The 17,656-nt window shown below is 41.6% G+C and overlaps 1 protein-coding gene, 1 long non-coding RNA gene and 1 other non-coding gene across 3 annotated transcripts; 2 read left to right on the forward strand and 1 right to left on the reverse strand.

The window, feature by feature from the left end:
• Nucleotides 1-3,184, forward strand: LOC109367868. Its single transcript, XR_004159971.1, has 2 exons — nt 1-52; nt 375-3,184. It is a non-coding gene; the product is annotated as an uncharacterized LOC109367868 (long non-coding RNA).
• Nucleotides 3,185-9,105: 5,921 nt separating this feature from the next.
• On the reverse strand, nt 9,106-9,378 carry LOC116216715. The gene has a single exon (XR_004160032.1).
• A 1,191-nt stretch (nt 9,379-10,569) lies between these two features.
• Nucleotides 10,570-17,096, forward strand: GLRX5 (glutaredoxin 5). Its single transcript, XM_003206710.4, has 3 exons — nt 10,570-10,653; nt 10,688-11,069; nt 15,134-17,096. The coding sequence occupies exons 1-3, from the start codon at nt 10,570-10,572 to the stop codon at nt 15,310-15,312; spliced, it is 645 nt and encodes a 214-aa protein (XP_003206758.3). The 3' UTR covers nt 15,313-17,096.
• Nucleotides 17,097-17,656: the final 560 nt, after the last annotated feature.

The following is a 17,656-nucleotide window of genomic DNA, read 5'->3' on the forward strand; positions in this document are numbered from 1 at the left end:
CGGGCCCCGGGCTGACAGCTCTGGGAGGGACGGGGCGGGAATGGGGGCACAGGTGAGCTGAGCGTCGGCAATTATGAAAGAAAAGGCCGAATTTCTCACAAAATCCTATTTGGTGACTTAGAGCTCTGCGAAGCACCTAGCGCTGTTAGATTCATGACACAAACATGAATGTTCCCCAGACGTGCAGGTGTGTGCAGAAATCCACACCGACCCACGGACAGCAGCAGCAGCACGGCAGCTTCCCACCAGCTGTACGTGAAGGAAACAGCCCCAGGGCTCTGCAGTTGTTTGTTTGGGCGCATGGGGCGTTCAAACCGAAAGTTGGAAAGCAAAACAAAACCCAGCAAGCTAAAACCGTTGTTTGAATTTGGCAGTTCTTCTACAACCAGTCCAAGCAAGAAATCTACAATATACGTCCAAGTTATTGTGGAAAGATCAGTGAAGAAAGAAAAAGAACCGCAGAGGCAGTGCGCTGGCAGGCATGGAGCGGGCTCTCCTGGCAGCCAGAGGTCGGAGCCACGGATGTCTTGTGCTCACCTGCAGCAGCAGAAAGTTCTCATCGTGTGGAAATGGCTCCGGGGAGGGAAGAACGAACAGCTTTGTCGTATTTGAGCAATAATACAATGTAAACAAACAGTGAGTGTGTGGAGCTTTTCTGTATTTCTCAAGGCACAAAAATGTTCTTTGTGAGAGATTGTGTTGCTGCCTTCTGCTGCTGCGAACTGCTGCTCTCATCTGCATAACGAGCAGAAAAACCGGACGCTTCTGATAGAAGTCTCAGCCATATATAACAGTCCTAAGGCCAAAAGCCTCAGGGCACATCATCCAGAAGTGAAAACAGAGCGCGCTCCAGGAGTCACTGAGAAGCAGAAGATGAGGGCTGTCCAGTGAGGCCACCTCTCAGTGAAGGCTGGCACACACTACTGATGTCTCCTGGCCATGCCTGCGAGGGTGGCCTCTGAGGGCTGACTTCTGTCCACAGCTTGGATTTGAGATGGTGCTAATGCAGCCCCATATGGAATAGCTCAGTACCTAAATTGCTCCCAGGTCATGAGGAGTTGACACCCCTCACTCACAGTGGAAAAGGATAATGGGAATTTGTAAGAATTATTTAATGGTAAGACACATGCATTTTTATAGTTGGTTCTGGCCTTGAGACACCAAATGCCTGTGGTGGGACCTTAATTACCCCAAATTGTGCCACTATGATCTATTTAAATTGTCTCTGAGAGGGGAACTGAACGCTGTATATCTCCTATGTTTGTGGACAAGGTAGTCTAACTTGGGAAATCTGATTTACTCTCTAGCATGGTTTTGACTTACTTGGAGTGAAGTTCATATCAACAGTGTAAAATAGCACTGTTGTCTACACCTATGCAACTGCTCGTGCCTCACTCAGTAAACTCAGAGTTGGTTCTCTCTTAATCTTTGGAATAGTGAGAGGAACCGCACACATTCCAGAGAAGTTGAACTCTGCAAGTATGCATGTAGAAGATGTAGATGATAAAGAATAGAAAATCTTATCTTACGAATTTTTATTGGGAAAAACTGGCTCAGACATTTAGGTACATAACAGTCCTTACTGGCAGCGATTAATTTGTAACAAAAACACCCCCTAAGACTTTATACAATTAGATGTTTTAAGTCCAAAATGAAAACAGCCCCTTGCATTCAGAGAGCTTGCTGGTGGTGGACAGTGCATCGTTATATTTAAAAATCACTTGCATTAAGTTCCCCTTCTGCATTCCCCCATGTGGCAGCTTGCATGGCTCTGATTTTACTACCTCCAACAGCTTTGTACATTCTTAGAAATATACGCAGGCAAACAGCAGGTATTAAGTAAATGAACATTCAGTGCATTATCTAAACAATATAAAACTGCACACACACCACACCTAAATAACAACAGAGAGGTCAGAACAACTGAAATTATAGTGAAAGGGTGGGGAACTCTGAAAACAACAGAACAGCAGCTCTAATCCTCTTTCATTGGAAGAAAGGAACATATATTTAGAAGCCATTTGCTCAGCCTCTAAACCAAACCACAAGTGGTTGTCAGTGAACACGCAGCATTTTCAGACATTTCCTGTGATGCGCAGAATACCCAGTGGACTGAGTGGAAAACACCAAATACTGCTACTGACACGCACATGTGTTGGCAGGGTTTACTCCACAGGACTGACGACCCACCACAGGAAGAACTGCAGTAGAAAAGCACTTATAATGCTGCAGGGTAACTTCTCTCTGTTATTAGCATAACACACCCATTTACCACACTCATAAACGATGACAAACAAGTACTACAAGATATTAAGATGTTTCCTTTTTTGCTTGCTTGGGTACAGCAATGTCAAGTTGTTATTCATAATGAGTCATTTGGCAGTCCTGTGGTGGGAGGAACAGCATTTATTGGGATAGTAACATTGGTGTGCAGTATACCAGTGACATATGTCTTTAACATAACAGGTTTTGACACTTGGACTTCTTGGGGTTTGTTGTTTCTTTTTTTAGTTATGAAAAGTTGTTGCACATGGCTTGATAGAAAGCTTCAGCAGGCAATGGTAGCAGTTGCTACAGAACACCTCTTCGTGAGTGGGTGAGGAATGAAGTGTCATAAAAAGCTCTAAAGCAACAAATCTTCAGGAACAGCAGAGCAAGGTTCCCATCAATTAGACAAGCTATCTGGTTCTGGATTCATACAGAGATCATACAGACTTGGCATTTCACATTCTCCCTTCTGCACATTTTGACGTTTACCTTCTGTATAGCTAGTCCCCACATCCTGGGCAGACAGACCATTGTAGAAGGAAGTGGGACCCTGAGATGGAGGATCAGTTCCCTTTACAACGCCTTGAGAGTGTTTAATGCTGAAGGCTAATAATATAACTAAAAATGCTTGCTAAGCACACTTATCTGGAATCAGCAGGTCAGCAGCTACATACCACAAGTTCTTCCCCACACAATTCCTGTAACACAGGAATTACTGAACAGAACATCAAAATTCCCAGGAGAAGAACCCCAAGCACTTCTCCTCTTGTGATCATCAGTAGGCTACAAATGCTGACACTATGGGATCTCTGCACCCCCCACACCCTGCAGCAATTGTTTTGCCTAAAAGCTGTATCATTTAGGCATCAACAAGGTTATCAGCTAAGCAGGAAATAAAGTTTCTAAGATGTCTACATTTTTTTCTCCACGAATTCGAGATTGAATACCATAGAATGGCTTGGGTTGGAAAGGACCTTAAGGCCTACCTAGCCCCAGCTTCTGCCACAGGCCCAGGGCTCCATCCAACCTGGTGTTGAAGATCTCCAGGATTGGAGCATCCGCAACTTTTCTGGGCAATCTGTACCACTGTCTCACCACTCTGAGCAAAGAACTTCATCTTAACATCTCATCTAAGTTGTTCCTCTTTAATTCAGCTCCTTTCTTTCCTCCTGTCATATCAACTGCAGCACTCAGCTTGGTGTTGTCTGCAAATTTGCTGAAGGTGCACCCAATTCCTCAAGCCCCAAGACAGCTCCCTGGGGCGCACGACTTGTCACAGATCTCAACCTGGACACAGAGCTGCTAACCATAACGCTGTCTGTAGTCATTCAGCCAATTCCTTGTCCATTGAATAGTCCATCCTTCAAATCCATCCCTCTCCAATTTAGAGTTAAGGATATACCCATTTCACTGAGAATTTTTCACTACTTTCTTCTACTTTGTTTGCAATGTATTTTGAAGCATACTATTCTGCAGGGTTTTTTCTTCCTTCCTTCCTCAAGTATCTTTACAGTCCTGGTTGGCCTATTTAAGCTAGGGAAAGATGTTAACATGGAAACAGGAGGCTGTAAACTGGAGAATTTAAAAATATTTTTGAGAAAAGGAAAAAAAAATTACTTCTTCACTTGAAAATAGAAATAGAGAAGCTTGCTCATCTCACATCTTTTCTGATGAGATCAGACAGTGGGAGGAAGGTAAAAATGGATGTAGCCAGAGGTTACTGTGTAAGAGCAAACTGTAGGGTTGCTCAAGCTTGTATAGTTTGGAGTTCTGCACTTAGCAAGCACACACCATTTGTGAGCTGCATGGAATTCTTCAAATCACAAAAAAGGTGATCTCACAAAAATGTCACACAAATGAAAGCCAGTACTTTCAAACTGAAAAACATTTCTTACCTGTAGAACTTCATGTTCTTCTTTTAAGAAAATTTAATTAACTGATACGAGCCAGCAGTGTGCCCTATTATCCAAGAGGGCAAACTGCATTTTGGTGTGCATTCAACACAGCACAGCCAGCCAGTCAAAAGTGGTGATTCCCCTCCTATACTTCGTGCTGATGCAGCCTCACCTAAAGCACTGCATGTAGGAGATTCAGGAGTGATCTTATCAATGTGTATAAATACCTGAAGGGAAGGTGCAGAGAGGATGGAGCCAGGCTCTTCCCCTTCTCAGTAGTGCCCTGTGCTAGGCTACTAACATAGGAGGTTCTGTCTGAACATCAGGAAACTTTTCTGAGCACTGGCATAGGCTGCCAAGAGAAACCATGGAGTCTCTCTTCCTTGGAGATGTTCAGAAGCCACCTGGGCATCCTGCACTGGGATTGACTAGCTGACTCCAGACATCCTTTTCATCCTCAGCCAAACTGTGATTTTTGTATTTCTTAAATCTCAAATTTTATACAACTATTAATTTATGCTTTTAACTTTCTGCAGACCAAAAAAGTTTGATGACTGTATTACAGTAGTAACCAGAGGCCAATGGCAGCCAGATGCCTAATATGCTAGGGAGTCTGAGCACCTAGAAAACTAGATGCTCTGGAGAAGCAACATAACCATACAAGAAAGTAGATGAAGAAGGGGATACGTTGACCTCTGCTTAAAAATGTGGAGGGAACAAAACCAAAATGGAATGTTATGTTTAGGGGCATGCAGTATTAACTTCTGCTAGCTAACACCAGTGCCCCCACTTGAAGTCCATAGAAGATAAGCCAGCGGGAAGACAAGACCTGTTGGAGATTCCACAGGACCTGAAGCCAAATATCCTAAGTCCAATTCCAGTGCGTTAGATTTTTTCTCTTCTCCTCTCCACACACCTTGTGTTTTCCAAGTAAATGCCAGAAGTTAGCTTTAAAAATATTCTCTGGAGTCCACAGGATAAACAGCAAAGACAACTGTTGAAATACAACATTCCACAAGCATTCTACTGTAACAGTTTATCACAATGAATTACATTTGGCTCTCCTTGCTCTCATTCACACTACAAACACCATTTTGCTATTTTTATGTCTGTGAGACTCAGTCTGCAGTTATACTTTCATCTACTCTTGTCTCTCTGCCTCTAGAAATGCCAGCTCTGTGAAACAACTTACTTGTTTGTATCTAGTCTTTATCTAGCAGGAAACACAAGCTAGAAAAAATGTCTCTTGTATGCCAGCATTTAAAAGAGGATACAGTTATAGGAAAAGTCCTTAATTTTATTTTCCTCCCTGTCCGGCATGTGGACCTTAAATAGTGAATTCATCACCATAGCCTAGCACAGAACTACAAAAGAATGCAGATCAACTTTCTTCAATCAAGTGCCTCAAATTGAAGCACAGTGATAGAAACCAGCTGCACCTCTGTCTCATGACTCCTCAATTAGTATCAAAACAAATCTGTGGACAAAGATAAAAGTCTATTGCTGGGGGAGGGAGCATAAGGATGATTCAGACATATCTATTCTACTGTACTCTACAGTGCCCCATTATCAAAAAGAGATTGTTTGAAGTCTGAGCTTTTCCCCAGGCTTCTGTTCATAGGATGCAAATACTTTTTTTTTTTCTTAATTAAAAGAAACTGCATAAAACAGGCCTCTGTATAAGACAAGCCAGTGCTACAATTAAATGTCACATCTTTTCAATACAAGTTTTTTTCTTTCATCTTGCAATTAAGTAGCTGCTGTACAATTTCAGATGTCAGAGGAGGAAACAAATTAAAACAAAGCAAGGGAGGTAAGCTACTACAAACTTCAGCACAGAACACTGCAGCACTGAAACCATACAAAAAATGTATGTAAGTGAGAGGAGGGTGACTTTATTCTGCACAGTTCTTCATATAATAGTGGGACTATAAACATCTTTTTGTAAGGACATCACTGATCGCAATTGTTAATTTCAGTTTAGCTTCTCAATTAAACCTCACTTTCTTCATTCCTGATGTCACTTCTACACTGCCACAAGCATTAAGTTTATAGCTAAAAATTAGTCTCAACATTTTCACATATAGTTGAGAATGACTCTCAATATTTGTACAGAAGAGCTTATTTATGCCATACCCAATATAAAAATTACATTGATAATAACTGAAGACTCTCCAGAACAACTTCAGTTGTCAACTGAATTCAACTGGTCAAGAAAAAATTAAGGAACAGCAATTCATATACAAATTTCTTGAAAAGAAAAAAAAAAAGGCTAAACGATTTGTAATGAAAACCACAAATCTTTATTGAAACACTACAGTACCATGTTTATACTGCTAAGATAAACTTATACTTAAGGTACATCATAACATTTGTGAAGACGACAGAATTACGCTGTGGTGTGCAAAATGCTTCAGTTTTTACTTGGAGAAACTTCTAATACAGTTGAAATCCACATGTGATGACATGCTTGGTAGTATCTGTCTTGTTCCTTGGAGCAGATGATATGGCCAATGATATTTATTAAAGTTCTGGTGATGTTTTTCCAACAGATGTGACATTGCTCAAAATAAAACATACATTGCTGTACATTCTTAATTAAAAAAAAAACAAACAGAAGAAAAAAAACACAACAGACTTATAGAAGAAGGTCACTAAGATGATCAGAGGGCTGGAGCACCTCTCGTATGAGGAAAGGTATGAGGGAACTGGGTTTGTTTAGCTTGGAGAAGAGAAGGCTCTGGGGAGACCTCATAGTGGCCTTCCAATACTTGAAGGGAGCATATAAACAGAAGGGGAATGGTTGTTTACAAGGGTGGATAGTGATAGGACAAGGGGAATAGTTTTAAACTGAGACGGGAGGTTTAGGTTAGATATTAGGAGTTTTTCACTCAGAGGGTGGTAACACTGCAATAGGTTACCCAAGGAAGTTGTGGATGCGCCATCCCTGGAGGCATTCAAAGCCAGGCTGGATGTGGCTCTGGGCAGCCTGGTCTAGTGTTGGCAAGCCTGCACATAGCCGGGGGGTTGAAACTAGATGATTTTTGAGGTTCTTTTTAACGCAGGCCATTCTATGATTCTATGATTATTTATTGGAGGATTTTCCCAGTAATAGCAATTATTATCTCAAGCGATCGTTGCACTATTAAGATAAGGGAATTCAAAAGATCTAACCATCCTCGGTGACAGCAAGAATTCAGTTACTGCAGCCTGCCATTTTAGTGAAGTGACTCAGCCAGGGACCTCAGCAGGCAGCCCTGAGCTGTCAGAGCCCTCTTGTGGACACTAAATACAAGCTCAGAGCTTTTCTTGCCTCACTGCAACTGAACAGTCTTAAAACAAACCGTCTGTAGCTTTTGTTTGTTCAGTACTCGACCCAATAATAGTATACCTGTGTTTAGCAGATAAATTTTACTTTCTCAGCTTTGTGCAATTTTTTTTTTTTTAGGCCGGTGAAAAATTCTGCCATTCTTAACTCCAAGCCAAAAAGAGGCCAAGAGATGCACAAAGCATACTCAGAGGTAACACTTCTCAACTTGGTATGAAAACTAACATACATAAAGTTATACTTCCTTTGTACTAGTGAAAGACTCAAGGATTGCTACCACCTGCAGATAAGCAACAAAGGTCTAAAAGACTCTGCTCAGGCAACATAGTTGCAAGAAGTTTGCTTATACTAAACAGCAACTTTATTCCAAAGTTCACACCACATGGTTCTTGTCACAGGACAGCTTCACAATTCCCAAAGCAGACTTACTACACTCATCATACTGGGACTAATTACTTTGTACTAATTTCTACTATTGTATTAATTACTTTGAAATCTAAAAAGTGTCTAATTTAAAGGTCGGCTCTCTAGCTTGAACATTTTACATTCTATTCACTCAGTACAGGACTCAAAACACTTTCACTATTATTATTAGCATGACTTCCCCTTGTTAAAGGATCGAAACCCAACAACCGGCTTAGATCACCAGTTAGGTAAAATTACTATAAAAGTTTCACAGCTTCTTCTTCAGCATTCAAAATGTATGCATGCCACACAGATTTTAACTGTGCAGTTCAGAACTGTAGGTACACTGAGCATTCTAATTGGTCTCAAAGGAGAAGTTGATGCTGACAGATGTTGCCCTGATGATACACCTCAAATTACTTACCTGGCATGCAGAACAGGAGCTTCAAAAAAGCTTCAAGAGATGATAAAAAACACTTAAGTAGAGCTTAACTGTTATTGCACATAGTAACGTTTCATTTTCAGGATCTGTTAGAAGTAAGGAAGACATATCTGACTTGGACACAAAGAGGTGTCCTGCCCTGATAAGTCAAAACAAGCCTTTTCTTCTGATCTGAAAAGCCTCTGTGAAAATATCATTCTAAGACACCTTTGTACTTGTGTACGTATAAGAAACTCAAACCATCAACTCGTAACTACTAATTTTGCTCAGCTGCAGAAGGCCTGGATATGACTGAGTTTAAACTCTGCAGTTTGAACATGCTTTTGTTACTGTTTTCAAAATTGAACTGATAACAGTTCTTCTAACAGGAAGAACAGCAAAACATCAGAAATCCCATGGGAGTTCCATTCATACTTCTCGTGAACAGGTGATTTAAATCATTGTCTGTAAAATAAAATATAAGTCGTTTCAGTTTAGTCTAAAAGTACTCTGGACAAGACTGCAATATTTTTAATTCTGTTACTATAAAAATTGTAGTGGGCTAGTTGTTTTAAGTCTTACCAGCAATGAAAATAATTTATCTACTTAAAGAGCGCTCCATACTTTAAAACACAAAAACATTCAACCAAACTAATCATTTCCTTTAAAGTGCTTCCTGCTAAGCTTAGCATTACCTCACAAAGCCCAACTCACAACACTGCAACAAATAACTGAATTCAGGTACTTCCATTTAACTCAATACTCAGGCTTCACAGAAGCTTTTCAACATTTATAGCAGTTTTTAAGTGTTCAGCAGCTATTACTCTATTTGCTAAACAATATCAGACTGCAAAATTGCTCTTACTGTTGATAGATCAATAATGACATGGGATAAGTCATTATCTCCGTGGCAACAGGATTGTAACTGTTAGAGGAATATTGCGCATGTTGCTGCTGCTGCTCTAACAGGCATGCCTCGGCTTCCTCGCACCGCTGCTCTCTCTGCAAGCCTGGTATGCCCAGAGTACCACCAACCAAGGGCATCTCTTTGACTACAGAGGATTCCACTGCAGCTGAGGTCATGCTGTTCCTGAAGGAGCTTACCCCCACAAGGATTTATGACCCTTCAGTTTGACGTCTCTATTTCGCTTCTCTTTTCTTATTAACAACATCCTCGTGGAAATAGCTGGAATTAGATATCAGAATCCAAATACAATCAAGTTTCCATCACAACCTAATGTGCGCTTATTAATTTTTAACTGAGAATTCTAGTTTAGCACAGTAACATCTTTGCCTTTTTAATTAAATTTCACTGAATTCCCTTCTTAAGTCTCCAGAGCATTAAAGCAACAGGCATCTTTCTGGAAGATTAGAAGTGACAAACAGGGCCACTTGACCTCTTCTACATAAGACTTAAAGAGCTTCTTCATAACAAATCAGTTTGACAAAGAAACAACAACAACAAAAAAAGACAAACCTCGTAAAGATTAAATAAGCTTTATCCACTATGAATTGTTGCATATGCAGTGAACAACCCTGCTCATCAATCATAACACATAAACCACAGAAAACAAGAACTTTTCTATGTCTTGGTCACAAGATGGGTTGGTTTCTGAGAGTTACACATACGGCCGTTACTACTACCAAACGTTCAGACGCCAGTCCCACAAAGCAGGGAATACGCTTAGCTTTGCTACTTGCGGGACGCATCGCTCTTGTTCTTTAGCTCCGCAAACGCTCCGTCTTACCGCACGGCCCTCGCTGCTGCGGGCCTCCGCGCTCCGCTCAGCGCTCGGCAGGAGCCCGGGGGATGCCGGGGAGCTCCAGTGGGGCGGGCTGCGCGCACGGGGCAGCCCCTAAAGAGCCTCTGCGCCCACCCCTCCATCTTGTACTCCCGGGCTCCGCTTTTATGCTTCGGCAGAACCGCCGCAGAGACTGTACTCTCGGCGAACACAGCAGCTCCAGACCACGTTGCGGTGCAGGGCTCGACAGGTCCCTGCCCTGCCTCTCCTCGCTGTAAAATGAAGGAAGGCGGCCACCACCCGGAAGCGGAAGAAAGGAAGCACGAGCTGATGACGCAGCCACACCGCTTTCCGGGATAAAGCAGCGCACCGGGAAAGCTTGACCGGTAGCGGTTAGGGAGGTGGGCGGAGAGGGAGAACCCCCCATCCAATCGGCTTGGATTGACAGATACCTCTTCCAATACCGCTACAATAACGCCGTTCTCTCCGCAAATAGGAAAGAGAGTGCTGATGGGAGGGACAAAGTTCACAGCGTTTTCACACTATTGGCTATTGGCATTGATCGGCGTCTCGTTGCACCAATGCAAAGGAGAAGTTCCTCGCGACCTTTCGCGCCCTCGGCCAATAGGCTTGTAGCGCTGGCTCGGGTCAGGCGGTGCGGGTGGGGGCCGGCAGTGAACGTAGTCGGGCGGCCGGGGGCAGGGATGAGCGGGGTCTTTGCGTGCGGCCCCTGCGCCTGGGTGCCTGGGCAGTGCGGGGCCGACCTGGGCGGCGACACCTGAGCGAGGCGGCTGGAGGCAGTGGCGGGGCCGATGGCGGTGGCGGCGGCTCGGGGTCGCGGGAAGCGGTGGAACGACTGGTGCGGGAGCACCCGGTGGTGGTGTTTATGAAGGGCAGCCCGGCGCAGCCCCTCTGCGGCTTCAGCAACGCCGTCGTGCAGATCCTGCGGCTGCACGGTGTGGAGGACTACCGCGCACACGATGTCCTGCAGGACCCCGACCTCCGGCAAGGTCAGCGGGCCGGGGTCACCTCCTGGCGCCGCCTCCGGGCTGCGCACCGCCGGCACGGCGGGGCTCGTTGCTCCGTGCTGGGTGTTGTTTGCTTTGCTTCGGCTTGTGAGCGGCTTGTACCTAGAGCCTGGGGCTGTGCATCGCAAGGACGAGCTCATGGAAGGGAACCTGAGGTCGGGGTTCCGTGCCGCGCCGCTTTCCCTGGTTCATAGGCACGGACGGAGGTCTGGAGCACTTCAACTTCAAAGAAAGGCTGAGGGAGCTGGGCTGTTCAGCTCGGAGAAGAGAAGGCTCCGGGGAGACCTCATTGCTGCCTTCCAGTACTCGAGGGGAGCTTATAAACAGGAGGGAAAGAGAGTTTTTTCATGGTCTAATAATGATAGAACAGGGGGAATTGCTTTAAGATAAAAGAGGAGAGAGATACAGGTTCGGTGTTAGGAGAAAACTCTTTACCTCTTTATTCAGCAGGTGGTTAGGCACTGGCACTGCTGCCCAGAGAGCTGTGGATGCACCATCCCTGGAGGTGTTCCAAGGCCAAGTTGGATGGGGCAGCCTGAGAAGGTGGGGGGTGACCCTAACCATGGCAGGCAGGGAACTGAGCGAGCTTGTTGTCCCTCCCAACCCAAACCATTCTACAGTTATCAGATGCGTTCTTTTCACTGTGAACAGTGTTGTGAAACCTCATGAATGGTTTGGACTTGGACCACTGTGTTCTCTGCCAGCTGGGGTTCTTTGCTGTTTTTGATAAAGCACAATGCTATGTTTTGTTATGATAATCGTTTGCACAAGAAATATTTGCATTACTGTGCAAGTGGTAGGAGCTATTGTATATGTCTTCTTGTTGTTTGTTTTACTTGTAAAAAGCCAATACTCAGTTCTTATGATGCTTCCATTTTTCCTCTTTCCCTCTGATATATGAGGTTGACTTGAGATTTTACGTGGCTAGTATTGCAGGTGCTATTGTTAATTCTTCTGGTCCAAACTACACCAAATTGTGATTTAAATTTGCATGCTGGCATGCATCAGGTGACCTCAAGTGGTTTAGTATCAGGCTGTGTGGACAGCAGCTTGCTGTAATACCAGAACTGTTGGGTTCGCAGGGTGGGCTGGCTCGTTGCACTGTGAGGTGAGTGCCAGTGCCAGAGATGGAGCCTTGAAGTGAAGTGTTACCTGAGGACGTCCTTACTTTTGACGCCAATTGCTTCCCTTACTACCTCTTGCATCCTGAAAAGCCATTGTATGTTCACTTTAGTGAACGGCAGCTTCTAGCAGAGGGGAGAGATGCTGGAAGCTGTAGCTCTGTAGATTGCCAGATGGGATTCACCAGTGATTGAAGGCCCTCTTTGTCCCTTTTGGTTTCAGGTGCTGAAAAGTCAGATACCCTACACATGGCACTTTTCTAAACCCTCTTCATGAACGTACTCTTTACTGATGTATACATATGGGGATAGTGGAAAGATGCTAAATCTTTATCAAATATCTAAGTAACTAACACTTCTGCTCAGCTTAGGCATTTTATTTGCAAGGAGATCATGACATGTAAACTGGCTGCCAGTGAGGAATGTAAGTATTTGAATATTCGTATGCTTTTATAGCACTTTTGTAATAAGAGTTTGCTTTTAGCAGAGGTGATACTTCAGGCACATTTGAAGTGCTGATTATTTTCTTCCCTGTACCTACACCACATTTTGAGGTTGCTATTGTTCGTCTGTACTATAGCTGATGTACTGAAGCTTGACCTTTGCTGAAATAAGGCAGGCTGTAAAAACGTCTCCCCGCCTCTGCTTATCATCTGAAAGCACTCTCAGGTATACAAAACTATTTACTAGTACTTACGTTGAATGATTTATCTGAACTTGAGCCGAGGATGTGTTTCCCTGACACAAATCCTTCATTTTGAAAGAGAACTCAGTGCGCTCTCTCAGGCTGTGGTTCCATAACAATTTATGTTTCTTCAAGTTGACTTTGCCACAGGTGATTCTAATTTGGCTGATCAAATACTGTGAGGCTAGTTCAGATCAGTGTAGTGACAGAAGCTTGGGGTTATGTACTGGAGAAGTAGTGGTTTAAAGTGGTTTGAACTGCTGCAATTCACCCTCAGAATGTTTTCATTGTTACTTTACATTATTTAAGTACTGATTGCTGTCACAGATCTTGGTATTTCTTCCCACCCTTGGGCTAGTTCTTCTACCAGTACTAATGATCTCTGTGGAAAGTGTTGCTTTTCTGGAGAATGTGGTAGGAGTGAGTGGCTGCTTGACTCAGTTCTTTGATATGGTTCAGCATTTGTTAGTGCTAATGCTGGTAAAAGAGAGGCTGAGATTTGGTTGCTGGAGTTGGGGAAATAGTGTGGGAGTTCTCTGGGCACCCCTTTTAGTAGAGTTTGCACAGATGATGGTTTTGCAGTCACTCTGCAGTGTACTAGTTCAGCTGTCAAGCTTTAAACCTGATCTGTGAAGTGTGGTTTTACAAAACAGTGTTTCAAAGGTACAGCTTCTGAAACACAGAAGGAAGTACTAACCTCCAGGGAGTGGGAAGAAGCTCCCTGCAGTGTCTGTCCATACTGCTGAAAGATTAATAGCACAGGTGCATCCTGAGTTCAGCAAGCATAGACTGGGCTGGATTGCTTCAATGCTGCTAAGGTAGTGTTGGTAAATGCCATATTAAACTAGGGACTGCTGAACAGCTTGAGGAAGTGTTTGTAATCTAGTCGAGCCTGAATACGCCCACTTTGCCTGATGCATGGAGTGTGGCATGTGGTGTTCATATTGTCATCTGAAGTTGAATAGATCTTTAAAAGTCCTATCAGTGCTTGTCTGTATATGCTGTTGGGTCTTAGAAGAAAATATTTCTGTGAAAGAAAAATTGGTTTGACTGTTACCTTGTAGTGCCTGCTGGCATTAAATTGATACGTGGTGCCCTTGGTTTAGCATTACAGTATCTTAACAAAAACCACCCTTACTTCATATCTGGCTTCTTTAAGAAGGGACATCCTTAAGCCTTTGTGTGTGGACTCAAGTCTTCATTGCAGCTGTTATGAGTTGAAAGGATTTTAGTATAAAAGGATTTGCTTATTAAACACTGAAACACAAGTTCACATCAAAACTTAAAATTTCAGCAAACTTCCTCTAAACAGCCAAGAAAAGACTTAATGAAAGCTAAGGAAGAAATTGCAAGTGGTGATGTTGAAGATAGGAGCTGATGTTGCACTTAATAGTTAGGGACGCTTTGTTATAACAAAAGTGTTTTTTTAGATCACAGTTATTGTAGTAGATTTTATTTTTAACACTAGTATTTGATTTATGAATTGATGGTTTGTGTGGAAAGTCATTTGGCAAATTAGATTTACTGATTTTTCTATATGGTATTTTTCCTGGTGTCTCTAAGTGCAGTTTGGGATTCAATTTATGTCATTTGATCAGTCAGTATTTTTGGATGGCTTTTTTTTTATGAAGTATAGTTTTTAATTTAATGCTGTAATTCATAATTGTGACTCTAGCTTCATTTGATACATTCAGCTCCTCTAAGAGACTTCAGTCTTTGTGCCCCTCCCTTGAGCTGTAAGGTCTGGCAGTGAAAGATAAAGCAATTTGAAATTCATAAGGCACTTAAAGGGGCAAATGTATGTTGTAATTGAAATTGTGGTAGTATGTCTTTTACTGAATTCACACAGCTATAATGTATTTAAAGTCCTTTAGGGAAATATAAAGGGCAGCGGGATCTGAACTGTTCTCAATGGTTTTCAAGAAATCCCATTTCTTAACATATTTGTTTGTTTCCAGGACAGGAAAGGAGATGCTACGTTTTTTTCCAGCACATGTGAAGTTGTTGCAGGAGCTGAGCTGACTCCGTATCTTTCAAACCACATCCAGAGTTGGAGTGAGAGCCAAACCTACTGACATAATTTTTCTTTCAGTGTTCCTGTTTTATAGAAAAATTATTACCTCAATGGGAAAGAAATGAAAATATCAGTTGACCAATTGAAGCGATTGTATCTATTTAAAGTCCTATTCTATTTGGAGAGTTGGGGGAAACGTTTAACAATTTTGTTTTCCTTTTTGTAGGAATAAAAAACTACTCCAACTGGCCTACCATCCCACAAGTATACCTCAATGGTGAATTCGTTGGTGGCTGTGATATCCTCCTCCAGATGCATCAGAATGGAGATCTCGTAGAAGAGCTAAAGAAGTTAGGAATCCGCTCAGCACTTCTGGATGCAGAAAAAGACCAAGAAAAAAAATAAAATGAGGAAAGGGAAAAGATGCCTTGATGGAAAGAAAGGAAATCTTTGATAAGAACTTGTAACCAGTAAAGCCTTATGTACTTCAGTTCAAAGAAGGCATCTTTTTAAACTGACACTAAGATTTATCAGTGGATGTCTGTTAGCTCGTGGTAAATGTAGTGATGTCAGTATTTTGATTTATGGATATTGTGAAAATTTGATTATAACCACTGTACTGTAAAGCATACACATGTGGAAATTGTTTTAAAAAGTAAATAAGTTCACTTCTAAAAGCATTCTTTTGATTGATGCAGGAGTAAACCAAAATAACTAATAATGCTATTTTTATTGATTTTTGAGTGTTTCTTTGTTCTTTGTTACACAAACCTGTGCAAACAGTGTTTGCATTCCCTTGTTCTTGAAAAAGTGCTAAGTAGTGCTTGTGCATCTGTGGGTTTTCTTGTTTTTGTTTTTTATAACTCCTGATGATAAGAATTCCCAAGAGCCTGTAAAGTTTCTACTATCTCACATGATAGAGGGGAAAATAGCCCTCAAACAATACATAAGAAATCATGGTATGAGAGTGCATGAAATACACTTTTGTTCCAAAGAATAAAAATAAACACACTAGTACGAATACATGTATAGTGATCATTATTATTTTGTATTTTCCTGTTAGCTTTTAAAAGACTGCTATGAATTGTGCCTGAAGATTTTTATAAAACCTTTTCTACCTCTTGCAAAGTGGCTTTTCCCCGTTTGTATACTTTGTGTACTGCAGTTTCTCTGTATCAGTTATAGAATGTGGGAATTGTTAAGGCATCAGTATTCTTGTTTGCAACAGTACAGGAGAATACTTCAGTAATTACTGTATTGTTTACTAGTTACTAAGTTATCTTTTTAGATCTGTTGTGTTTCCAAGTATTGTCACGGAACAGCTGTGGTTCCTGGAGTATGGTCTTCAGACAGGGGTTAAACAGTTTAAAGTTTCATTGGAGACAAGATTAAAAAGTACAGCAGAAGGGCTACTGAAAATAGCCAGTGTTCCTTTGTTGGAAGCATTGGGAAGTCTTCAAGTAACTATCTAACCTTGTTTTCCCAAGTGAAACTAAATAATCTTAAAACAGTGTAGTTCACCTGTACAGTAATACTGCTGAGGATAAAAGATACCACACTGTTTTTAAATGCCATTTACCTTTATGAATGCAGACCAAGGAATGGTTTGCATGTGAGCTAAGCAAGTGATTGGAAATAAAGCGTTTTGTGTAGATTGTCTGCAATAGTTCCTTTTTATTTTAAATTACAATAATAAAACTGATGAGGCTTTTATTGAGAAATCTAAAACATAAGGAAGAAAATCCCTCACTGGAAGAGGAACTCAAAACCCCCATCTACCAGTTACAGTTCTAATGCAAGTTTCAATTTTCTCTCTTTCATGTTCACCAGAGTAAGCTATCTAGTAGAGAAACTGTGTCTGTACAGCTTTAACAGAATTTGCAAAATGTGTTGCTGGTTACAGTATGTTTATTGTATAGTTTACTGTTTAGTTCAAATGCAGTCAGTATCTTTATGCTTAAATAACATCTCAGCTTAAACAGCCACTCAGCTTCACTACCAGTAGAAATGACTTTAGCATGAACGCTGATTATGAATAAGCTGTGCTCAGAGGTGATCAGTTGTGATTGTTAGTAATGTAGGTATGAGTGCATGATTTTTTTTTTGTTGATACACCATATCATATGAAATGCAAAGCTCTAGTTCAGTTTAACCTCTCTTGAAATTCTGATTAAATGGGTTTTCTTACAGCTAATCTTTCCTGAGTGGTTTTTGCCATTCTAAATGTAAGATGAGGTTTGGAAAAATAAATAAATTTCAAAAGCTTTTTGGTTATTTGTGTCAAAAGACCAACTGAGATGGATGTATATTGTAAACAAAGAATAAGGTAACTTGAAGAAAAGCTAATCATTTTCTACTTCAGTGTTTAATTCTTAGTCTGGCTACTACATCTACTTAAACAGCTGTTTCATGGTGCTTTATTCTTTTGTGAATGTCGAATATATTTCAATATTATCTGCTGCTGCTTTAATATAAAGGTGATTTTAGCATAGTCAGATCTTCTTTCTCTGAGCAGCACTTTTTTCTCCCTGCACAATCTCCTGCTGTTACTAGAACTATTGAACAGTTTTTCTACTTTCTCTGTCTCCATTTAAAACAAACAGCAACAAAAAAAAACGGTTAAAGTTTTGTATAATATGTAGTGTTGTTTTAATCCTTGGCTTAATTAGAATATTGTAACTGAGCAAATGAAAAGGAAGAATGATACCAAAAAGCCACAGGAACAGGAGGATAGAATTTCATTTCTGCC

This window comes from Meleagris gallopavo, chromosome 5 (assembly GCF_000146605.3).
Source record: "Meleagris gallopavo isolate NT-WF06-2002-E0010 breed Aviagen turkey brand Nicholas breeding stock chromosome 5, Turkey_5.1, whole genome shotgun sequence".
In the NCBI taxonomy this organism is placed as follows: domain Eukaryota; kingdom Metazoa; phylum Chordata; class Aves; order Galliformes; family Phasianidae; genus Meleagris; species Meleagris gallopavo.

Excerpts from the sequence above, each read along its gene's own strand:
- GLRX5 (XM_003206710.4), top strand. The coding sequence starts at position 10,570 with ATGGGAGGGACAAAGTTCACAGCGTTTTCACACTATTGGCTATTGGCA. Across the intron at positions 10,654-10,687 it reads TGCACCAATGCAAAGGAGAA|GCTTGTAGCGCTGGCTCGGG; the intron begins GTTCCTCGCGAC and ends CTCGGCCAATAG. Across the intron at positions 11,070-15,133 it reads GGACCCCGACCTCCGGCAAG|GAATAAAAAACTACTCCAAC; the intron begins GTCAGCGGGCCG and ends TCCTTTTTGTAG.